General features: G+C 50.1%; 2 protein-coding genes across 4 annotated transcripts; both read left to right on the top strand.

Moving 5' to 3' along the window:
- The first annotated feature begins 294 nt into the window (after positions 1 to 294).
- On the top strand, positions 295 to 4,675 carry LOC123604582 (CMRF35-like molecule 6). The gene is made up of 3 exons (XM_045490912.1): positions 295 to 731; positions 3,089 to 3,212; positions 4,315 to 4,675. The coding sequence occupies exons 1-3, from the start codon at positions 671 to 673 to the stop codon at positions 4,445 to 4,447; spliced, it is 318 nt and encodes a 105-aa protein (XP_045346868.1). The 5' UTR covers positions 295 to 670; the 3' UTR covers positions 4,448 to 4,675.
- Positions 4,676 to 8,114: 3,439 nt separating this feature from the next.
- Positions 8,115 to 22,229, top strand: LOC123604575 (CMRF35-like molecule 7). 3 transcript variants are annotated; one of them, XM_045490906.1, is made up of 4 exons: positions 8,121 to 8,365; positions 15,243 to 15,572; positions 16,775 to 16,862; positions 21,478 to 22,229. In XM_045490906.1, the coding sequence occupies exons 1-4, from the start codon at positions 8,329 to 8,331 to the stop codon at positions 21,542 to 21,544; spliced, it is 522 nt and encodes a 173-aa protein (XP_045346862.1). In that variant the 5' UTR covers positions 8,121 to 8,328; the 3' UTR covers positions 21,545 to 22,229. The 3 variants fall into 3 exon arrangements, with proteins under 3 accessions (XP_045346861.1, XP_045346862.1, XP_045346860.1); XM_045490904.1 differs by lacking the exon at positions 21,478 to 22,229 and adding an exon at positions 17,677 to 18,654 and having other exon boundaries at positions 8,143 to 8,365; XM_045490905.1 differs by lacking the exon at positions 21,478 to 22,229 and having other exon boundaries at positions 8,115 to 8,365; positions 16,588 to 16,819.
- The last annotated feature ends 2,159 nt before the right edge of the window (positions 22,230 to 24,388 follow it).

The following is a 24,388-nucleotide window of genomic DNA, read 5'->3' as shown; positions in this document are numbered from 1 at the left end:
ATTCAAGATTATGACCTGAGCCAAAGTCAGATGCTCAACCGACTGAGCCACCCAGGCACCCCAAAATGAGACCTTTGAAGGAATGTGAGGTCACAGTGCCAACCTGTGTGGCTAGAGGAGAGCAGGAGTCCCATGGGGGACTGTGGGAGTGCTTGGAGCTGCAGGTTGGGGGGGTCCTAACACCACTGTGGTCACCACTGATGGGTGCTCTGGCCTTTACCCCAGAGATGGTGCCTCCTGAGCACAAGGAAGTGACGTGTCACAAGGGTGTGGGTGGCCCACTGAGGAGGAAATGCTCTGATGTGGCTCCGTAGTGTGGGGGTGAATGTGGATAGTGAGAGGAGCAGCTGTGGGCTGTGGAGAGGGATGGCAATCCCACGCCGGCCCTGGACCCGGATCGGGACCTGTCCACAGATTGAGAAGCACCCAGGGCACCAGGTCCTGGGCTCTGCACCAGCCCATGCTCTTCTGTCCCCAAGCTTCCTCCACCCTGACCAGTTCGAGTGACCATGGAAGAAGACTGTGGGGACCAAAGACAGACTGAACAAGGAACCAAAGAGGCCTAGGAAAGCAGAAGTGGGACGTGGAGACCAGACCTTCTGTGAGGAGGCTTGAAAGTGTTCCCCCTCAGGAGCCTGACATTGCTGTGGGTGATGTCTGTGCCATAGAAATGACCCTGGGGAATGGGAGGGCATGGCTGCCTACAGCTCTACTCCTTCTACAGGTCCCAGGTGAGTGGGGCTGAGCCTGGGCAGGGAAGTTGACCCTTGGTGGGAGGGAGGGCAGGGGGAGGTGGGGAGAGAGGAACCCAAGGGGAAGGAAGGAGGATGTGGGAGGGAGGAGGGAGAACAGAGAAAATTCCAGGAGCGGCCAGCTACTGCCTCAGCAGTGACCAGGAGGATTCAATGCATGAAGCAGGTGAATCTTGTCCACTGTCCTGGACTGAGCAGCACCGATGAGAGGGAATCTGTGTCCACCATTAACGTCATTGTCACAGTCAGAAATGATGTCTTGGAGCATCATGTGCACACGCCGGCACACACATACACACACATACACACACACACACACCATGAACAGCCTCTCCTTGTCCACTCTGTGACATCCTCTCCCTTGGGTCTCAGGAAAGGACTGTCTCCTGCCAAGGCCTCCTCCAGATCCTGAGGGCCCTTGAGGGACCCAAGAGGCACCTTGACCCCAAAGCCCACTGACCCAGGCCCATCTGATGAGGGGCCCACACTTGGCTGTGTTTTCCAGGCTGTTCCTCTATAAGTGGCCCCACCTCTGTAACGGGCACTGTGGGGGGATCCCTGAGCGTGCAATGTTCATATGAAGAGCAATTAAGAGAAGGTTCCAAATACTGGTGCAAAAGGCCATGTTTGTGGAAAACTGTGGAGACCAAAGGGTCAAATAGAGAAGTGGCCACGTGTCCATCAGGGACCATCCTGCAAGCCTCACCTTCACAGTGACCTTGGAGAACCTCACAGAGGATGATGCAGGAATATATCGGTGTGGGATCGATACATCATGGTTAGGAGGATACTTGTGAGACCCCGCCGTCCACATTGTGGTGTCTGTGACCCCAGGTGAGCTGTACACACCCCTCCCCCAGCACCAGTGCTAGGGCCCCTGAGACTGGGGCCGGTCACCCCGAACCTTCAGGAAAGTGGTGACACGTAGGCTAGAAGAACAGGGAGAGGATGGGGCTGGTGACGCGGGACACCGGGGAGGTGTATGTATGTGCTCTTGTGGGCGTGTCCACATGTGTGTGTCTAGATGTATGTGCATTCACATGTGCATGTGTTGTGTTGTCTGCACACTCACACAAGCACACCCCTGGCTGTCGTAGGTGCCTCTGTATGCCACACCCTGACACACTGTCAAGCCTAAAGCTCTCCCGGGAAGGGGGATGAGAGAGGCCCCGAGTCTGAGGTCAGCTGCCTTCCTGCCCTGACAAGAGTCCTGTCTACTCTAAAGGGACCCTAGTCTCCTCCTGGAATCTCTCTATCCTCCCAATGGGAAACAGGACCCCTCAGATATTTCTTCTTCACCCTTATAGGCTGCCCATGACCCTGGGGCCCTAGAGAGCATCACTATGTCATGGATGGTTCCTGGGGCCCCAGCCTCACAGCTGTGATTTTCAAGGTCTGCAGCAACCTCAAGACGGCCCAAGAATGAGCTCCAGACCCTGATCTGGAGCTTCTGTGACCATTTGGGAACCACCCCGCCCTCCAACTTGACCCTCCCCCTCTTCTTCTGGCACCTCATCCCCACAGGAGGGAACCCAGAGAAACCCCTGAAATGGCTCCCCTCAGACAAAGGAGAAAGAGGAGAAAATGCGTTCTCAGGTCTTATGGTCCCAAATATACTGAATAAGTCTTCTTTAATAGAACCCTGTTTTTGTTTCCTAAGAACCAAATGAAGGTCATCCCTCTAAGTCTGTGGATTTTTATCTCGTGTTCTTATTCTGCTGTTGTCCCTGGTTCCTCTGTGGGAACTCTGAGGTCCTTCTTGTGGGTCTTAGTTTGTCTCTCATACATGAGGCATTTCCCTCCCATGCCCTCTGTTGGTTTCTACTCAACAGTGAGGAGCTGAGTGTCCACAGGCGTCCCTGGGGACCTGAGGGAAAGACCTTCTTCTCATTGGCTTTAAGACAGGCCACTTTCTATGGGGTCCACTGGGTGTGTGTCTGTCTCCCTAGATCGTTCTTTCTGGTCATTCCCTCCCCCGAGAGGACTGTGCAAGGGCCGCCCAGGTTCGTAGGCCCGGCCGACACTTCTGGGGGCCGAGTGCACTGAGGGCCAGCGTTTCCGTCACTCATCGCAGACTCTGCTGAATGTGCTCTTTCGTGATCCTCACCCCAGACATCAGCCCTGCCTGAGGATCCTGGCTCCCCCAAGCTCTGGGTCAATCTCTACAGAGTAAACCTCACCCCATCCTCTGCCGGGGTGCACGTGGTGTGGCTGTCGCTGAGCCTGAAGCCCTGGAATCTCTGAGTGACCAGGACTCTGTGAGTCAGAACCACACAGTTGACCGAGTGGGAGACCCAGGGGGAGGGCGGCAGGCCTGATGTGTGCTTCCCTCTCAGGCTCCACTGAAGCCCCCAGCATCATGAGGTCCACCAGCCCCCCAGGCCTTCACAAGACCCTGCCAGCACCCACGGGGAGCACTGCGATCCAACAAGAGACCCCCAGTCCCAGCCGACATCCGGGGTAAGAGGCTTTCATGGGGAGACTTATGACACCTGACCGATTTCTAGACCACACGGGGAGCTGAGGAATGAGGGTGCGTCTCTCTCAGCCCAGCACCCTCATTATTTACCAAGTCCACACCTAACTGTGAGGGTCCCACCTAGTGCCAGGCACTCTTCTGTGGATACAGCCCTGAGCCACTGAGACACATCCTGCTCTGACAAAAGTGGGGGGTGGGATTCACACGAGGACTAAGTCAACATGCTCATCATGATAAGTGCGTATTCATGATGAGTGCTTGGAAAAAATCCGTCAGAGGGGTCGGGGAGGGCACGTGCGGGAGGGGGACAGGCAAGCTATTTAATACACAACCACGAGGGAGAGGACATTTCACTGGGGACCTGCAGGATTTAGGGAGTCGCCACTCAGGTGTCTGCAGAAATGGGGCTCCAGGGAGAGGTAAAAGCAAGCATCAAGGGTTTTACAAAAGACACCTTCAGGGCTCAGCCCAGGCCAGGTGCTCTGGGGGCCGGTGGCCCTGCCCTGTGCCCCCTCCCTCCCCCGCCCCCCAAGCGCTGGCCAGAGTGGCGTCCTGTCGAACACCAGGCCTCTGAGGGAGGCGAGAGCTGAGCCATGTCATCTGTCCCTTCTATCATCAGCCACTGAACCAGGTGCCGCACAGGTGCCAGATGCTCATTGCGAATAAAGCTAACATTTCCGAGCCCTCGTGGGAGATACTGTTTACGGGAGAGCAGACAACAGACAAATAACCCTGATACTGATTTCTAGTCCACAGACAGGGTAACCCCCAATGCAGAAGGCTGAGGTAGAACCCTCTTCCTGGCCCAGGTCCCACGTCACTCCCTGGGGTCTCCCTCACATCACTCCAGGGGCCGAGCCCTTTTTCGTGTCCACCGTCCTGTCTCAAGGCCACCTGTTAGCCTGAGGGGTACGGGAGCAGTCTCTAGTGTGGGGCCGCCATGCCCATGGACCCGCCTGGGACTCATCTCCGCATGGGTTGTTGGGGCCTCAGGACATGGGCACAGGGACAGAAGGAAAGCGGAGGGTACCAGGGCCTCTCCCTGAGGATGTGGCTCACTGTCTGTCACTGTGTCCCCCACAGGTCCCTGCTCAGCAGCATCTACTTCTTGTTCCTGGTCTTCCTGGAGGTGCCCCTGCTTCTAAGCATGCTCAGTGTGGTCCTCTGGGTGACCAGACCTCAGAGGGGCTCTGGGGGACGGGCGGAGTCAGCCTGATTATGAAGACCAGTAACACCTATTGCCCATTGATGATCTGTCCGGGAACACAGCGCCCCTCATGGATGGGAACGGCCTTCTGACCAATACTTCCAGCTGTTGTCCACATTTCTATCAGAATACTCTGTATGGGAATGCAAGCTGGTGCAGCCACTCTGGAAAACAGTATGGAGGTTCCTCAAAAAACTAAAAATAGAACTACCCTACGACCCAGCAATCGCACTACTCTGCATTTATCCACGGGATACAGGTGTGCTGTTTCAAAGGGATGCATGCACCCCCATGTTTATAGCAGCCCTATCAGCAATAGCCAAAGTATGGAAAGAGCCCAAATGTCCATCAATGGATGAATGGATAAAGATGTGGTATATATATGCAATGGAGTATTACTCGGCAATCAGAAAAAATGAAATCTCGCCTTTGCAACTATGTGGATGGGACTAGAGGGTATTATGCTAAGCAAAATTAGTCAGAGAAAGACAAAAATCATATGACTTCACTCCTATGAGGACTTTAAGAGACAAAACAGAGGACATAAGGGAAGGGAAACAAAAACAATATAAAAACAGGGAGGGGGACAAAACAAGAGACTCATAAATATGGAGAACAAACTGAAGGTTATGGATTGTGGGGGTGGGGCGCTAAATGGGTAAAGGGCACTAAGGAATCTACTCCTGAAATCATTGTTGCACTATATGCCAACTAATTTGGATGTAAATTTAAAAAATTAAATTAAATTAAACTAAAAAAAAAGAATACTCTGTAAACTTTTTTTCTTGCAATGTATCATAGACACAAAAGAATGTATCCAATAAGTGCATACTCTTTTTAAAGTATTTTTTAATGTTTATTTATTTTTTAGAGAGACAGAATGTGAGGGAGGGAGGGTGGGAGGGAGGGTCAGAGAGAGAGGGAGGCACAGAATCTGAAGCAGGCTCCAGACTTTGAGCTATGATCACAGAGCCTGATGCAGGCCTTGGACCCACAAACCGTGAGATCATGACGTGTGTCAAAGCCAGGAGTCAGGTGCTTAACCAACTGAACCACCCAGGTGCCTCTCCAACATATTAACAAAAAAAAAAAAAAAAAAAAAAGCCAAATCACATTATAGAAGTTGTTAATTTTTATTGTTGTTATTGAGTTGCATGAACTCTTTATATATTTGGTATATTAACCCCTTATCTGATATATGACCTGCAAATATTTTCTCCCATTCTTTTGGCTATCTTTTCATTTTATTGATTTCTTTTGCTGTGCACAAGACTCTAATATGAGGGGCGCCAGTTGGTTAAGCATCCAACTCATCACGAACATGCACACTTATCTTGATGAGTGTGTTGACCTAGTCCTTATGTGAATCCCCCCACTTTTGTCAGAGCAGGATTGTGTTTCAGTGGCTCAGGGCTGTATCCACAGAAGAGTGCCTGGCACTTGGTGGGACCTTCACAGTTAGGTGTGGACTTGGTAAATAACGAGGGCACTGGACCGAGAGAGACACACCCCCATTCCTTAGCGCCACCCCCCCCCACCCCCGCCCTTGTGGTCTAGAAATCAGCCAGGTGTCATAAGTCTCTCGGTTTCAGCTCAGGTCCTGATCTCACAGTTGATGAGTTCAAACCCCGAGTCAGGCTCTGTGCTAACAGTGTGGATCCTGCTTGGGATTCTGTTTCTCTCTCTCTCTCTGCTCTTCCCCCACTCACACGTGCTCTCTCTCAAAATAAACATTTATTTATTTTTTTTCAACGTTTATTTATTTTTGGGACAGAGAGAGACAGAGCATGAACGGGGGAGGGGCAGAGAGAGAGGGAGACACAGAATCGGAAACAGGCTCCAGGCTCTGAGCCGTCAGCACAGAGCCCGACGCGGGGCTCGAACTCACGGACCGCGAGATCGTGACCTGGCTGAAGTCAGACGCTTAACCGACTGCACCACCCAGGCGCCCCTCAAAATAAACATTTAAAAAACAAGCAAGTTTTTAATACGCAGCTCAGTCCTACTTATTATTAATTTTTGCTTTTGTTGCTTGTGTTTTTGATGTCATTTCCAAAACTCTGTGCCAAGACCCACGTCAAGATGCTTTTTTCCCTGTTTCCGCCTAAGAGCTTTACAGTTTCAGGTGTTACATTTAGGTCTGAATCCATTTTGAGTCAACATTTGTGAGGGGTCCAAGTCCGTTGTTCTGCATGTGGTTCTCCAGTTTTCCCATCACCATTTCTTGAGCAGACTCTTCTTCCCCCCTTGGCCACTCTTGGCTCCCTTGTCAAAGGTTAGTTGACTTTACATGTGGGGAGTTTTGTGGGCTTTCAATTCCAATCTAGAGGTTTTTATGCTGGTACCATACTGTTTTGATTACTGTAGATTGGTAATATGCTGTGTGTCACTACAGGACTGAGCCTTCTTCTTCTCTCAGCCCTTCCGAATGTGCCCCAGACCCCAGGACTTCCAGGAAGACCTCCTCTCTCCACAGCTGGCTCTGGACACCTGGGAAGAGATACCTTCATCTGTTCCCCAAAGTTGTTCTTCAAGGGGCACCTGGGTGGCTCAGTCAGTAAGCATCCAACCTTGGCTCAGGTCATGATCTCACGGTCTGTGAGTTCAAGCCCCATGTTGGGCTCTGGGCCAACAGCTCAGAGCCTGGAGCCCGCTTCAGATTCTGTGTCCCCCTCTCCTGCTCAGCTGTGTCTCTGTCCCAGAAATAAAATAAACATAAAAAATTTTTTTTAAGTTTAAAAATTTGAAAAAAGGGAGGGGGGTGTCTCAGTGGCTCAGTTTGTTGAGTGTCTGACTTCAGCTCAGATGACGATCTCGCGTTTGTGGGTTCAAGCCCCATGTTGGGCTCTGTGCTGACAGCTCAGAACCTGGAGCCTGCTTTGGATTCTGTGTCTTCCTCTCTCTCTGCCCCTCCCTTTCTTGTGCTCTGTCTCGCAAAAAATACAACAAACGTTTAAAAAAATTAAAAAAAAAAAACCAAAGCTGTTCTTTAAGAGTTTTAGCTACTGGGTTATAAATCAGGATCCCAATTAAATTAGGTCAGGTTAAGGCTAGAATTTGCTTTATTACTAATTAGAGAACCCAGTTCACCAGCCTTCTCTCAGCCTCCTGCCCTAGGCTTATTATGTCTGACTGCCTATCTAGCATCTAAAGCTTCACCCGGGGCACTAATAATAATGTAGAGTGCTAGCCCCATCCCAGGATTGTGTCCTCAAAACTCTGCATGCCTTTTCTCACTTAATTCCTATAACAACTCTTACGAGCCCAGTTTACAGATACAAAAACTGAGGCTCAGAAAGGTTCAGTAGTTTGCCCATGGCCACACAGCTTGTAAGCAGTGCTTGGGGTTAAAGCCCAGGTCTGTCTGATCCTACAGCCTGCACTTTTATGCCCTTGGTTGTTACGCCTGAGCAAATGCATCTCTAAGTGCACCAAGGTTGCTCACCTGACACCTGAGTGGGAAGGAGGCTCTGCTCCCCGCTGCTGGGACCCACTGCTGTGGTAGAGAAATGTTTCTGGAGCTACATGCAGGCTATTGTACCCCTTGGGCCCTAAGCCCAATAGGTCCGATGCATCCTGCTGAGACCCTTCTGCAGAAACACATCATCCTGCCCCTCCTCGCTCTGCACAGCCCTGTCTCCTCTTTCCTACGTAGTGGGGACTTCCGTGCCCTGTGATCTGGCCCTTCTAAGAAATTGCACCCAGTTTGCTGAATACTTAAAAGCAGGAAATACTCTATAAAAGGAAGTGAATAGGTAAGAAACTCAAAGGCGGTCCAGTCAAACAAAGTGCAAGCTGGGGCTCCGGCAGAGCTCTGAGAGTCCAGCTGGGATCCGAGTGCGAGCTCCGGTTGTGGATCCAGAGGGACAAGGAGCCCGAGAGGCAGGACCATGCCGCTGCTGCTAGTTCTTCTTCTCAGCCTCCCAGGTGAGCGCGGCTGGGGCCCTGGGGACTTCGTACTATTAGGGCAGGGCAGTGGATGGATAGCGACCCCAGGCTGAAGGGGAAGTGTCATATCTGGAAAATGAGAAGTGGCTCTTTTTCATTTATTCAGCAAAAGCATACTGGGGTCTTACTCTGTGCCAGGCATACACCAGGCCCTGAGGAAGTGAAGGGAAAAGGGAAACAGGGCTGGCGATTAAAAAGAGGACCCCATGGGATGCCTGGGTGGCTCAGTTGGTTAAGTGTCCGACTTTGGCTCAGGTCATGATCTCATGGTTCGTGGGTTCGAGCCCCGCATCGGGCTCTGTGCTGACAGCTCAGAGCCTGGAGCTGCTTCTGATTCTGTGTCTCCCTCTCTTTCTGCCCCTCCCCTGCTCACACTCTGTCTCTCTCCCTCTCAAAAATAAATAAACGTTAAAAAAAATTAAAAAGAGGACCCCAGATAGCTCAGTGGGTAAGACATGCAGATAAGCAGCAACAAATGGCAAGACATTGAAGCATTGATGGTGTGTGCTCAGAGGTCCAAGTGAGTCTGGCTGAAGGAGATACAGAAAACCATACAGACAGCATCCGTTTGATGAACCTTGAAGAAAGGGATCAGCCCTTCAAGCAGAGAAGGGAGAAGAGCATTCCAGGGAGAGGGGAGTGCTTGGCCAAGACATGGAGGCTTGAGAAAGGATGGGGCATTCGTGGGCTGAGGGCCCACAGTGGGCAGGGGGCCATGGGGTGACTGGTTGGTCGTGAGGTTGGAAACACACAAGACAAGATTACGAAGGCCCTTGGAGGCCAGGCCTAGGAATCAAGCCTTTCAAAGAGAAAATTGCTCCCAGGTGGGAGATGGGAGATGGGTTGTGTATCTTTTCCTCCTTGGAAAGCCACTGCACACCGAAAAGACATTAGGGACAGTTCAGAGGTTTGCAGAACAGATGCTGCGTGTGTGGGTCACACAGTCTTCTCTCTGGGCCAGGAGACTGACCATCTGGCAAAACAGACTGGTCCACAGGGATCCCCCAAAAAGGGCATAGCTAGGGAGTGGGGAGACTGGAGTTCCAGTCCTGACAAGGGCATGTGACACGAGCAAGTCCCTCGTTGCTCTAAGACCTGGATTTCTGGTGTGAATGAAAGTCCCTGAAGCCCTTCCTAGCTGTAACGTTGTGGAAGCCTGTTATTCGGATCAGATATAAATAGATGAGGGCTGTGGTCATTCTCGAATTATTGCCACCATTGTGGATTTTATCAGTGATGAGGAAGCCCATGATAATGCCTGCAGATGGGTGGGGAGGGCAGCAGCTTCTCTGTAACTTTTACGCTCCTTAGGTGGGACTCCAAATGTCCCAGAATTCCCAAAGAACAGCAATTCAGAATGCCTGCATCTCCCCCAGGACTCTACCTGTGCATTTGAGTTCAGAGACCCCCATCTGCTCCTCTCTTAATCCCAACATCCAGCTCAGCAGGAGGCCAAGGGTAAGGGTGAGCTGCCTGGGCTCCCACACACAACACACACACATAGTGGAGTCAGATGCACACACCCCCATTCACATCTGTGCTCTCATACACTCATACAGAGTTAGACACACACTCACGTGCACACACAGGCTCACATACAATAAGCCACACACACTGTCTTCTCCCCCAGACGAAGGCTGAGAGACACAGTGGCTGCTCTGACTTGGGCAGGGCAGGTGCCGCAGAGACAAGACAGGGTGTCCCTCATCCTCCTCCAACTCTGCGAGTTAACGAGGGAAGGGGGTGAAGTAGTCAATGATGCAAGAAAAGCCACCCCACTAGCAAATGGCCATTAGACACTCTGGGGTTACTTCTGTGAAACAAAGAATGAATGTGGATGGGCTGAGGTCAGAATGATCCAGCTTCCGGTAGGACGTTCTTGTCTGCTCAGTTTTGTGGTCCTGCAGCAACCTAGAGGAGAAGGCAGGGTGCTGGCACACATGGGTGCTCAGTAAGCATCTGCACGTAGAAGCAGAGAACCACAGACCTGTAGCCCAGAAATTACTCTTTGGAGCCCGAGCTGGTGCAGTTGCAAGGGGACCCCAGCAGGGACACCTGCCCCATCATTGCAAGGCAAGGTGGGCTCAACCCCTTCTGCACATCCCACACCCACATGAGCCCCTCTGCTCTGAGCCCTGCCCTTGGCTGCCTTTGGCCTATTTTGTGTCATTTGTCACTTGCTATCAACCCAGATAGCAACTGTTTTCTCGATTTTGACACAAGACTATTCACCAAGGATTGTGCATATGGGGCAAACTTCCCTGAGGGATTGACATGAAGGGAGAGAATTTCCATCTCAGAGTCAGGGATAGGAAAAATGGAGATTCAAACAGCTTAGGGTTTGAAAACCCATCGGTCCCACTCCCGAGTCCTCCTCTGAGCTGACTGCTGTCCTTCCTTCACACCAACTCTCGACAAAACACAAAGACTTGATGAGTGGTTCTGCCCATCGCGGGCTGTGCTTATAAAAGCCTCCCACATATTTCTTTTTATTTTATTTTGTTTTTAAAATTTTTTTAATGTTTATTTACTTTTGAGAGACAGAGACAGAGCACAAGCGGGGGAGGGACAGAGAGAGGGAGACACAGAATCCAAAGCAGACTCCAGGCTCTGAGTCATCAGCACAGAGCCCGACACAGGGCTCGAACCAACAAATGGTGAAATCATGACCTGAGCGCAAGTCAGATGCTTAACCGACTGAGCCACCCAGGCGTGCTGCACATATTTCTTTTTAAAACAAGCCCAATCACGTTATGAATGCTTTACTGCCAGATTAAATTAACAAAGCTATGGTCAATGACACTTCAGTTTTGAAGGAGTGGCATCTCTCTTCCACTCTTCCATCTCTCTTCTTTGATTGTTGGCAAATACCATCTACACTGAGTCTTGGCTTTGGATTGTAGCTATATTGTCGATGTCTGACCGCTTCTGCTGACTCTTTTTTTAAATATGTATTTATTTTTGAGAGAGAGAGAGAGAGAGAGGGCATGAGCGAGGGAGGAGCAGAGAGAGAGGGAGACACAGAATCTGAAGCAGGCTCCAGGCTCTGAGCTGTCAGCACAGAGCCCGACGCGGGGCTCAAACCCACTAACCATGAGATCATGACCAGACACTTAACCAACTGAGCCACCCAGGTGCCCTTTCTGCTGACTCTTGCATTTGATTTTAATTTACATCATTGGTGTCCTTTAGCAACCTTTTTCCTAATTGAGTTCTTCTGCTTACTACCATTTTTTCTTAGTTGTTTTGTTTAGTGATGTTGTAAACATTCTCACGTAATAGAAATGTATGATTTAGAAAGTGACATTCTGGGGGCACCTGGGTGGCTCAGTTGGTTAAGTGTCCGACTTCAGCTCAGGTCATGATCTCATGGTTCGTGGGTTCAAGCCCCGCATCAGGCTCTGTGCTGACAGAACCCAGAGCCTGGAGCCTGCTTCGGGTTCTGTGTCTCCCTCTCTCTGTGTCCCTCCCCTGCTCATATTCTGTCTCTCTCTCTCTCTCAAAAATAAATAAACTTAAAAAAAAGGGAAGTGAAATTCTGCCCTCCACCCCAATTTCAGCACTGACCACTGATAAAAGTTTACAACAACTACTATCCTGTTTTTTTTTCCTACGCATGCCAGAATCGAATGATTCTGTCCAAAGATCTTGATGTCCAGGTTCTTTGTAAAAACAATCATAAACTTGGGACACTTGGGTGGCTCAGTCAGTTGAGCATCCAACTTCAGCTCAGGTCATGATCTCACCATTCGTGGGTTCGAGCCCCACATTACGCTCTGTGCTGACAGCTCAGAGTCTGGAGCCTGCTTCGGATTCTGTGTCTCCTTCTCTCTCTCTGCCCCTCCCCTGCTCACACTCTGTCTCTGTCTCTGTCTCTCCCATCTACATAGATATAGATGTAGATGTACACTGAGTCTGTCTGTGTCCCTCTTTCTCAAAATCTCTGCTCCTCAGTGTCCTAGTGAGGGAGACAGTGAGAGAGGCTGGTAATGGTAACAAAATACCAGTGCAGCACCCAGGTTCCTATAAAGGCATGGGAGCAACGGGACGAAGCAGTTCTGGTTGGGAAAGGGAACAAGGTGACCAGTAGGCAGGCTGGGCTTGGAGAAGGGTTTCCAGATGGAAGGAAGGATGTGAGCAGTGACATGGCCCCTGAGAAGGGTCAGAGAAGAGAAAATTGGGGGCATCAGGCTATAAAGTCCAGTGGAGGCAGGGAGGGGTAGGAAACAGTGGTGGACAGAGAACTTGGATCTAAATGGAAGAAAGAAAACAATTGAATGCCCAACTAGAGAGTTTTAAATCATCCTGAGACAGTGGCAAGTGGTTGCAGAAGAGATCATGAGATCTGCTCATGACAAGTGCTGCTGAGGACAGGATGGGGACAGTTTTAGCACATGACTCCAGCAGTGATATGCAGAAGGCACTGGAGAAGGGGGTGCAGTGGAGAAATCTTGCTGGATGCCACAGCCATGATCTAGGCACCAGATGAGCTCCTGACCTGGTGACAGTCTCTCACTGGTGAGGCAACCTCCGAAAGATGGTCTGCGGTTTGACATGTACCCGAGTGTTACAACAACCTGCAGAATGGAAAGTACCACAGCCATTTTGCAAACCAAGAAGCAATACCCAGGGAAGTTAAGTAGCTTACCCAAGATTTCCCAAGTAGCTTGCGGTAGACGTGTCTTTCTGTGTCCACATTCACTCTCTTTCTGCCGTGTCATGCTGTCATCACGAACGGAGGGGAGGAAAGAAGAGAATCATTTTGAGAAACATTTTTGAGGCAGAGTTGACTAACTTGTTTATCAACCAGTTGTAGAGGGAAAAGGGAAGGACAGGACTAATGAAGATGCCAAGATCTCCTTCAAGTGCGTTAGTGGCACAATTGGGTTTTTTTTAAATTTTTTAATGTTTATTTTTGAAAGAGAGAGAGAAGCAGAGTATGAGTGGGGTGGGGGTGGGGGGGCAGAGAGAGAGGGAGACACAGAATCTGAAGCAGGTTCCTGGCTCTGAGCTGTCAGCACAGAACCCAGTGTGGGGCTGGAACTCACGAACCATGAGATCATGACCCAAACCAAAGTCGGACACTTAACCAACTGAGCCACCAAGGCTCCCTGAAACACAGTTGGTTTGAAAAGCATAGATAGAGCTCATTCTACTGATGGAATACTACTTTTATTTCCAAAGGCTGCTGTAACAAATTACCACAAACTTAGTGGCTTGAAATGACAACATTTACTATCTTGCAGTTCTGAAAGTCAGAAGTCCAAAAGAGTCTGACTGGCTGAAATCAAGTTGTAGGCAAAGCTGGATTCCCTCCAGAGGTCCTGGAGAAGAATCCTCTTTCTCACCTTGTTCAGCTTTGAGAGGCTGCCTACATTCTTTGGCTTGTGATCCTTTTGTCTTCCCTCAAAGCCGGCAATGTAGCATCTTCCGATCTCCCCCTGACTCTGACACCCTCGTTTTCATCTTATAAGGACCTTGGTGACGACCTCAGACCCAACTGAATAATGCAGGATGATCTCCCTACCTCAAGGCTGATAACTTAATCACATCTGCAAATTCCCTTTGGCCCTGTAAGGTGACATATTCATACATTCTTAGGATTAGGACATCAATGTCTTTGGTGGGGCATAATTCTGCCAACCACAAATGCAAACCTCAAGTGACCTAAAATAGCATCAGGGAGAAGGTTCGAGGTGTGAAGAGGTTCACCTTCCTGGTACCACAGACCTGACTCCCTCTGCCCCATGCAGACGCCCCCACCTCCCTGGCCTGGCCCTGAGGGTCTCCATCTAAGACAGTCAGGAGAGGCTTCCATTGTGTTCCTCTGCTTCTCTGTGATTGTTCACGTCCATGTGACCAAGGCACAAGTGATCATTGCCAAGGACAAAGAGTGTCTGTCCAGCCACATATGGTCAGCTTAGCTGACTCAGTCCCCAGAGCAGAAGAATACCCTTTGTACTTGTGCTTGTCCTTAACCCGTCCCACTCCCAGTTGACCTTTGCTAGCATGCTATGTGAGCCCTCCACTAGAAAAAAGAAATACTGAAGAAGACCAAGCTCCAGGTGGATTTAGTTCTGTGACTATTGATTTTGGGGTAGAGATGTATAGTGTGTGTCTGGAAATGGTAGACTGGAGCTAAGGGGAGAATTCGGGCCACAAACATAGGATTTGGGGGACCATCAGCATATTGACAGTAACTAAAATCATAGAAATGGAGAATCCCTCCACGGGGATGTAATAAAGTGGGACAACATGAGACCTGGAGAGGGGACCCTGGGCTACTGCCGAGGTGTTCTCAGACTGGATCACACTGACTCAAAACAACTGACTTGGGGCCTCTCTTTCGAGCTGTGTGGCCAGTGACATTGCCTCGATTGTCTGAAACCAGCCAGGGTGGGAATAGTTACACTACAGAAATTGGAAAAATGCTACAGACAGAGATTTTCTCCCCCAGAGACCTAGTTGTTAAGTATTTATTTACCAACACACCACTGTCTGCACCAAGATTTAAAGAGGAAAGAAGAGAAATCAGCAGAGGCCTCTGAGATGAGCAGTCAGAGAAGGAAGAGGTTAAATGAGGGCTGAGTTGAGAAGACCAGGAAAGACAGTGTCAGAGGTTCGGGAGTTTTGTTGCTGTGAACAGGGCCCATGAGATGAGGGACCCAAGAGGCCGGGACATTGTCACCAAGAGAGCTGACAGGGAAGCTGGATGGAGGAGGTGGATGTTCAGGGTGAGCCAGGGCGTGGCCCAGAAGGCGAGGACCCTGGATCAGTCCTTGGACACCAGCCTGGGGCCACTTGAGCCCATGGGGCTCAGGTAGCAGAAGATGTATCTTGGGATTCTGTCTTCTAGGTTGCCTCTCCATCCAAGGCCCAAAGTCCGTGAGGGGCTTAGAGGGCGGATCTGTGACTGTGCGGTGTGACTATAAACCAAGATGGGAGACCTATAGGAAGTGGTGGTGTCGTGGAGCATACTGGGAGTTGTGCAGGATCCTCGTTCAAACCACAGGATCACAGCTAGAAGTGAAGAGAGACCGTGTGTCCATTGGGGACAACCAGAGTCACCACTTCCTCACAGTGACCATGGAGAAAGTCAGGCAAGATGACACAGACACTTACTGGTGTGGGATCAGCAAGAGTGGACCTGACCTCGGGGCACCTATCAGAGTGACCATTGAGCCAGGTGAGAACTTTCTCATGTACACAGTGAGGCCCTCGTGCTCAGGACAGAAAGATTGAGGTTCCTCCTGCCCGAGGGCAGAAGGAAAATAGTTGAGTGCCTGAGAACAGCGTCTCCATCACCATCTGAGGTTCCCTGAGGCATCCAGCTGATGCAGGGCAGGATGGCCAGCATTGGGGTGGGGGTGGGGACGTGGACCCCGCCTTCGATGCCCACAGCCCAGGCCTGCTTTCCTGTGGACCGGAAAGCCCTGGCAGCCCCACATTCTCCCATCAGAGCTCCGGCTTGACCTTGGACGCCCACAGACATTACTCTAGGAAGTGGTCACTCTCTGACAGTCACACTCCAGACCTGCCATTACACAGAGAGGAGAAGGGGAGACACCTGGGGAAGCCCAGAGGGCCCCAGCACTGAACCCCAGGAGCTTGGTCAATCCATAGTGGCTGTGGGACCCCAGTCACTCTCTTCTCTATTTTTTCCTGGCTGCATAAGAGGGAGAAGGGAGTTAGAGGGACCCAGAAAGGGGCTGGTGTAACAGTGGATGCTTTAAGGCAAAAGGAAGGCTTTAACCATTAAGCTAATGTCACGGGACCCCTCTGGCAGTCCTGGGGTCTCCTCAGGCCTGGGACTCAACTGAAAAAACAGGTCATGGTTACTCAGGAATCCATGACCAAGTAGGCCACCATAAATCGTCTTCATAGTGCCTCATGAAGATGTTTAACTTATCACAACCATTGCTCACGATTGAACCAGAATGTGCCCTCTGGTTCACCAGTCCTCCAAAGTCCTCCTCCTCCTTACCACCCAAATAACTGGGGCACCTCACTTCCGGAACCACCTGTCCTCAAGCCCAGCTCAGGCGCCACTTGAGAGAAAAGACCAGGGACTTGCCCCCAGCCAAGAGTCCCACCTAAGAGGGATAAGCGGAGAGAAGGTGGAAAGATTTATCTCTCTCCCCCCAAGCAAGTACAATGCTTCTTTTTATTTCATTTTTATTTCTTCTTGTCACACTTTAAAGTGATGGAAAGCAACTATGCTGCAATTCTGAAGACTCAGCAGCAAGGGAGAAGCATGGGGACTGTATCCAGAGACGCAATGCCCAGTGCAGGGGCAGGGCAGCTCCCGGGGAGGGCTAGCAGGGCACTAGCCGCGCACGAGTGCCCTGTCTGTGCCCATAACTTGTGACTGACTCTGCCCGTGTCTAGAGGGAACACTTCTGACCACCTTGGCGAGCATGCTATCCAGGAGAACCACCAGTGGCCGTGCAGGGGTATCGTCTGTCTCCTACAGCAGGTGAGTGGCTGCCGTCCTTACCCACCCCTACTTGGGGCCTCTCCTACTCTGCTTCTGTGCCCTCACATGATGCCAGAACCGCCACAGTGCCCAAGGTCAAGGCCCAAAGTGCCCCCCTCCATTGCTCCTGCCCATCTCACTCCTCACCCCTGTCTCCCCATGCCAGCCCTCCCTGGGAAGCCACTCTGTAGAATCTTTTTCTCTATAAACATCATCTGCCCATTTAGTTGTCAAGAAAAAAAGCCTGATGACCTAGTGCGTGCCACTACATAGCGAAGTCACAGAAGCAGGCACACAGCCTGTTGTGAGGGACCCTACTGTGCCAAGAGGCACTCTGGGAAAGGGGAGCCACAAAAGGGGTGATTAGAAAGGAACACGAGCCCCTGGGGCGCCTGGGTGGCTCAGTCAATTAAGCATCGGACTTTGGCTCAGATCATGATCTCACGGTTTGTGTGCTGACAGCTCAGAGCTTGGAGCCTGCTTCACATTCTGTTTCCCTCTTCTCTCTGCCCCTCCCTGCTCTAGCTCTGTGTGTCTCTCTCTCAAAAAATAAACGTTAAAAAAAATTTTAATAAAGAAAAAAGAAAGGAAGGTGGACCCAGAACAAAGAAAAACCAAAAAGTTGGAGTTACTTCTGAGATGCCCTTGTGGTTGGGCCATTAAGGTTCATGGCGGCCTTCAGAGTAGGGCTGCGGGGCTTGGCCAGAGTAGGGTCACAGGCTTGGCTAGGCTGGTTAGTGCCCACTGTGTCAGGGAAGCAAGCGTGACAGCGCCTGGCGTGCCTGGGGCCTGACGGCTCTGTCCCCTCTTGCAGGAACAGCTACATCCTTCTGGTGTTCGTGAAGGTGCCCATCTTGCTCATACTGGTTGGTGTTGTCCTTTGGTTGAAGGGCCTCAGTAACGACAGTCTGTCTACATGAACTTGTCCTTGATCTTCTCACCAAAGACACAGCCGCTCAGAAAGACGGATGAACAGAATCTTCTGACCCCTGGACCCCATTTCCAGAGGAGACGTGGGCTGTGGAAGAAATGCCTCTGAGTCCTTAGGACGCAGTGACTGAGGCTGGGGGTGCTAAGGTGAAGCCCGGGCACCCTCCTTGCTCGGCACAGCTCAGGGACAGAGCTCAGGGCCCTCCTGGGGAGTCAGGGGGTGCCAAAGAGCCAGCACCTATTCCATTCCTGCAGGCAGCAAATGTCCCTGCCCCACGGGGCTCATGGTCAGAGCTGCTGGCCTGGAGCCCAAGCCCTGTCCTCCCTGACACCAGCTCAGCACACTTTATGTCCAGACTTCTGGTTTATAGGGTTGTTTCTTAAGTCAGGTTGGGTTCGGATGACTTGTGCCCATGAGAACCCTGACAGATGCCCGTGTGCGCGCGCACACACACACACACACACACACACACACACACAGATGGTGGGCTCCTGGTTCTGGGGCATCGCCCCTCTGCCCTGGGAGGACACCGCTCTGACAGCCGAGCAGAAGAAGGACCAGGAGTCTCTCTGGGCCTAGCTCCTGTGCCGGCCTTCCTCCACCTCCACCCCCCATCTTCCTCCTCTGTCCTGGCTCCCCAGGGCTCCCTGCCCCTCACCCCTCCAGGCCTGGGGCTTCCTGGGTGCTGCCTCTGTTCCTCAGGGCTGCTGGGCCTCAGAAACTACCTCAAGGTTGGGGAGGGCATTCAGGAAAACTGTCTGAGGGAAGTGATGTTGCCTCTCCTAAATGATGATGTGTAAATAATCTTAATAATTAATTTGTTTAAATAATCTTAATGATTAAAAATGTCTAAGATAGGGTGCCTGGCTGGCTCAGTCAGTGGAGTGTGCAACTCTTGATCTCAGGGTTGTGAGATCAAGCCCCATGCTGGTTGTAGAGATTACTTAAAAATAAAATGGTAAAGGGGCACCTGGGTAGCTCAGTTGGTTAAGCATCTGACTCTTGGCTTCAGTTCAGGTCATGATCTCCTAGTTTGTGAGTCTGAACCTCACGTCAGGCTCTGTGCTGACAGGGTGGAGCCTGGTTGGGATTCTCTCTCTCTCTCACTCTCTCTCTCTCTCTCTCTCTGCTTTACCCATGCACTCTCTTTCTCAAAATAAATAAATAAACAAAAAAATATATCCACCATCAGCAAATTTCAAATATACAGCACAGTATTATTAACTATAGCCTTCATACTATACATTAGAGCCCAGAATTTATCTTAAAACTAAAAGTTTGTGCCCTCTGAGCAACATCTCACCATTTTCCCCACGCCCCAGCTCTTGGTTCTATGAGGAATATTTCCCTCTGAACATCTAGGGGACTTGTCCACCCTGCCCTTTGTCCTAATAAGTAGGCCCTGGTTCTCAGCCTCAGGAGGCCATGGGAAGATGCCTCACCAGTGGGTAAAGGAGAAGCGAATTCCTGTGCCCAGCCTGGAAGCTGGGAAAAACCCCCACCCACTGGGAAGCTATAGTGCCTTCCCTTTGCCCTTCAGCCAATGAAAAACCTTCTCCCACTTGATGCTTGGTTTGGAGCTCTGGTCAGTGGCGGGCCTGAAATTCCACTGTGCCCAGAGAAGACAGACTTTGAGTCAGACTAAGACCCATTGAGTCACTCTTTTGGGGACCAAGGTCCACAGTCCACCAGCTCCAAAGGTCCACCTTTGTGAAAACTTCCCTGGATCCAGCCTCCTCAAGGTGCAACCAGATTCAGGTGACAACCAGCTCTTGGGGGGCATGGCCAGCTGGCCCAAAAGGGTACAAGGCTACTGACAGTTGCTGCCCTGATGCCAGCTGTTCCCATAGTGTCTTACTGTTGATATTCAACAACCTCTATGTCTTTGTGAAGTTTCTGTGGTTGGATTGCTACTCTCAGGACTTCATCCAAGAGAATGCATTGGAGTAGGCATCTGTCGTCTGTCCTGAACACCTCCCCCCCATCACACACACACACACACACACACACACACACTCTGGGAACCCCTTTGGTTCCCATGAAAACTGTCAAGCAAAACTTGTCTCTTACACCCACTGTCCAGGGTACAGAGAAAGTCAGAAATTATAAATTAGGTACTGGGGCCGGGGAGCATTTTCCAGCAAATGTGTTTCCACTAGGAGCCGGGTGCCAAAGCCCCCATGCCCTTAAACAGCTCTAGACTGGCACAGTTCCTCATGTGTTCACTTTAGCACATGTTGTAACCCAGAGTTAGTGGAGACAGAGAAGTGGAGAGCACAGGGACACATTGCTCTTCTAAGAAGGAAACACGGCTGGGGCACCTGGGGGGCTCAGACAGCTCAGAGCCTGACTCTTGATTTTGGCTCAGGTCATGATCTCATGGTTTGTGGGTTCGAGCCCTGCATCAGTCTCTGCTGGCATTGTGGAGCTGCTTGGGATTCTCTCTCTCTCTCTCTCTCTCTCTCTCTCTCTCTCTCTCCTCTCTCTCTCTCAGAATAAAAAATAAACTTAACAATGTATATATTTTGAGGCACCTGGGTGTCTCAGTCTGGTTAGGCATCTGACTTTGGCTCCGGTCATGATCTTGGGAATCGTGAGTTTGAACCCTGTGTGAGACTCTGTGCTAACAGCTCAGCGCCTGGAGGCTGCTTCGGATTCTGTGTCTCATTTCTCTCTCTGCCTCTCAAAAATAAATAAACTTTAACAAAATTAAAAAAAAAACAATATATGTATCTATATTTTAAAAGTATGTTAGAAAAAAAAAGAAAGAAACACAACTTCTCCTTCCCCATGAGTCTCCTTCTCGTGGATCCTTACTTCTTTTTTTTTTTCTCTCTCTCTCTCTGGAGGGTCTGTACTTCTGAGAAGCTTTGCAACCACAGAGGAAGTTCACCAAGAGCAGGGTGAAGCTGGTCAGAGCAGAAGCTGTGGCAGCCCCACCCAGAAAGGACACCACAGTGGGAAGGGCCCTGCCATCACCTGGGGCATTGGGTTTGTTCTGTTTGATGCCAGATATGTCCTGAATGGAGTTTTCTTTTCTTCCTTTTTTTCCCAGTATTTTTCAATGCTTATTTATTTTTGAGAGAGAGAGAGAGAGAGAGAGAGAGACATTGCACAAGCAGGGGAGGGACAGAGAGAGAGGGAGACAGAGAATCCAAAACAGGCTCCAAGCTCTGAGCTGTCAGCACAGAGCCTGACGTGGAGCTCGAACTCACGAACCATGAGATCATGACCTGAGTCAAAGTCAGATGCTTAACTGACCAAGCCACCCAGGTGCCCCCTGAATGATATTTTCTTAACCAATGAGGCTAAAGGATGAAGTTTCTAGCACTTTCCCTGCCTGGCCTCTGAAGCATCTCTCCCTACAGCTCACCGGTCTGGCTTGTTCCACCTGCCTTGGGCTTCCAGATCCTCATGGCTGGTCTCCTTATGTGCCCCCTGCGCCCCAGCCCGGCTGTCTGGGAGTCAAGTCTCCACCCAGAATGAGGTGCAGATTCAGCCCCAACAGCTCTCCTGAGCTCCTCCTAAACCCATGCCATGGAGGCTAACAGCGAAGAGGCCTGAGGGCTGGGCTTCCTCTGGGCACCACTGTCTCATGTCATCTCATCTTGCTGGAAGGGGACCCTGAATTCCTCCACCCCAGGTCCTAATTTGCTGGTCATCTTTCTTCAAATCTTTTCTTAGCTTAGGAACATCAGACCTACAGCTCCCTGCCCACGTCCTGCTCTGCCAGCTCCAACAGAGTTCATGAATCACCCTTGAATCTGTGCAGCCCCAAGACTGGGGCCAACTCATCATGGCCAGGACAGAAGGTGTCCTGAGGGTAGAGGTCAGCCTCAGTCCCCGAGAGATGGGACCACCGTGCAGTGGGGAGCTGCAAAGATGACTTTGGAGGAATGAGGGCCAAGGCTACTGTTCCTGCTGAAAACATGGGTCTGGGGCCAGGTCTGATCCTCACGCCCTCATTTATTCATCCACTCATTCACTCATTCATTCATTCATTCATTCATACATTCAACAAATGCAACTAAATTACCTACTGACTCCAGGCACCGTTTTCAGGGCACACTGACTATTGTATGAATGAGGGGAGCCTCCTGGATGTCTCCTCCTGTACATTTGGCTTGAAATGCAAGAACCTGACCTCATATCAGGCAAAAAATTGCCCCCCTTTTATCACTGAATAGAAAGGTTTCAGGTGACAAGCAAAATCATGGTTTCTCCTCTGGCAGCCACCATTGGAGATGATTTAGAAAGCACAGCTTGGGATTCAAACAGTAATGAGATACTACTACCCACCTACTAGAATAGCCAAAATCCAAAACATCCACAACACTAAATGCTGGTGATGGTGTGGAGCTATAAGAACCCTCGTTCATTGCTGGCGGGAATGCACATGGATTTTTATAGCAGTTTTATTCTCTTTTGTTTTCAATATTTATTTATTTACTTATTTTGAGAGAGACAGAGACAGCATGAGTGGGGGAGGGGCAGAGAGAGGGAGAAAGAGAGGGTCCCAAGCAGGCTCTGTGCTGCCAGCACAGAGCCTGACGTGGGGCTCGAACCCTTGAAACTGTGAGATCATGACCTGAACCAAAACTGAGAGTCAAACACCCAGGAGCCCCAGTAAGTCCCAAATTCTAAAGCAACTGTGGAGGCCGCCCCTCCTTCCTCTGGCTGACCCTGACCCTCCTCTGGGGTGGGACCTAGCCTCACTTGCCCCCAGGCTCCTGGGTCTCCCTCCACCTTTGAGGAGCTCTGAGGGGTGACACAGACCGCATGTGATTCCCAAAGCTTCTGTCACTGGAACCCTCAGCACATCATCTAGGATACCAGAAACACTATCCATGTCATCAGCCAGTCATCTGGTATACCCACTCACGGTGTCTGCCACTTGCAACAAGAAAATAAGAAGCTAGAGGAGGCTGCATTTAGAATGAACCAGAAGCTTACCAACAGATTTTAACAAGTTACCAAGAAATGTTGACCAGGATAAGAGGGAAGGAAGACAACTCTAGTTCAGGCACAATGAATAACAGATACCTGAAGACAGGAAGTTGGGAGGGAGACACCATAGGGTGATGGTTAACATGATGGCATCTGAAACTGGACAGACCTGAGTTCATGCCCCAGCTCTGTTGTTTCCTTGCCTGCCATCTCGGACCTTTTGCTTTCACTAACCATCAGTTTCCTCACCTATAAAATGGGGATGAGCACAGATCCTGTCTCACAAAGCAATCATGACCACGGGGATTAAAGAACACCCTGCAGGCCAAGCGTTAGCTCAGAGCTCTCAGTCCACTCTTGGAAGTGCTTGGGGAAGTCAGTGAGAAACCAAGACCACTCAGGCTCTTTGAGACATCTTTCCAGGCAGATGAGAGAGGAGACCCAGAAGTTCTGGGCGATGGGACAGCTCCCTCAGGACACTAGCTCCTCACAGAGAACACAAAGTAAGACTAAATTACGAAAGCGGACCAGAAAGGACCTGGAAAGGGTCTCAGAAAAGAGTTTATCTGGTTTGACAGGTAAAACAAAGTACATTAAAAAAAAAATTCTTCTTGGGAATGCAAGCTGGTGCAGCCACTCTGGAAAACAGTATGGATGTTCTTCAAAAAACTAAAAATAGAACTACCCTACAACCCAGCAATTGCACTACTAGGCCTTTATCCATGGGATACAGTGTGCTATTTCAGAGGGACACATGCACCCCCATGTTTATGGCAGCACTATCAATAACGAAAGTGTGGAAAGGGCCCAAATGTCCATCAAGGGATGAATAGATAAAGAAGATGTGGTATATATACACGCACACACACACACACACACACACACACACACTATGGAGTATTACTCGGCAGTATTCAAAAAGAATGAACTGAAGGGTATTATGCTAAGTGAAATTAGTCAGAGAAAGACAAAAATCATATGACTTCACTCCTATGAGGACTTTAAGAGACAGAACAGATGAACATAAGGGAAGGGAAACAAAAATAATATAAGAACGGGGGGGGGACAAAACAGAAGAGACTCATAAATATGGAGAACAAACTGAAGGTTGCTGGAGAGGTTGTGGGAGGGGGGAGGGGCTAAATGGGTAAGGGGCGTTAAGGAATCTACTCCTGAAATCATTGTTGCACCATATGCTAACTAACTTGGATGTAAATTTTAAAAAATAAAAAATAAAACTAAAAAAATTCTTCTGAAAAACATAAAATTAAATAAATTCTTCTGTGCTGAGTTGGTCCGCAAGATAAAGCTGAACTCCTGGGAATTCACTATGTGGTTTAAACCCGGGTTTTACTGAAAGAGCCACTTCCTTTTTAAGAAGGAATTAACGGTTTGGATGACTCACTAGACACAGCTGGGTGGCAACAGAGCCGAAGTGAAAGACAAGCTCCTAGATCCCTCAGGTGGAAGTGCACAGTGGTGCCAGCCCAGAGTGAACCACCTGAGTTCACACCCAGAACTGGGAACTTGAATTTTATGTAATCCGCCTCTGCAGGTAGCAACAAGAAGGGGACAAGAGGGGCGCCTGGGTGGCTCAGTCGGTTCAGTGTCTGACTTTAGCTCAGGTCATGATCTTACAGTTCATGGG

This window comes from Leopardus geoffroyi, chromosome E1 (genome assembly GCF_018350155.1).
Source record: "Leopardus geoffroyi isolate Oge1 chromosome E1, O.geoffroyi_Oge1_pat1.0, whole genome shotgun sequence".
Classification (NCBI taxonomy): Eukaryota; Metazoa; Chordata; class Mammalia; order Carnivora; family Felidae; genus Leopardus; species Leopardus geoffroyi.
Note: the sequence above shows the minus strand (reverse complement) of the source record. Positions and strands in the feature narration are given on the sequence as shown.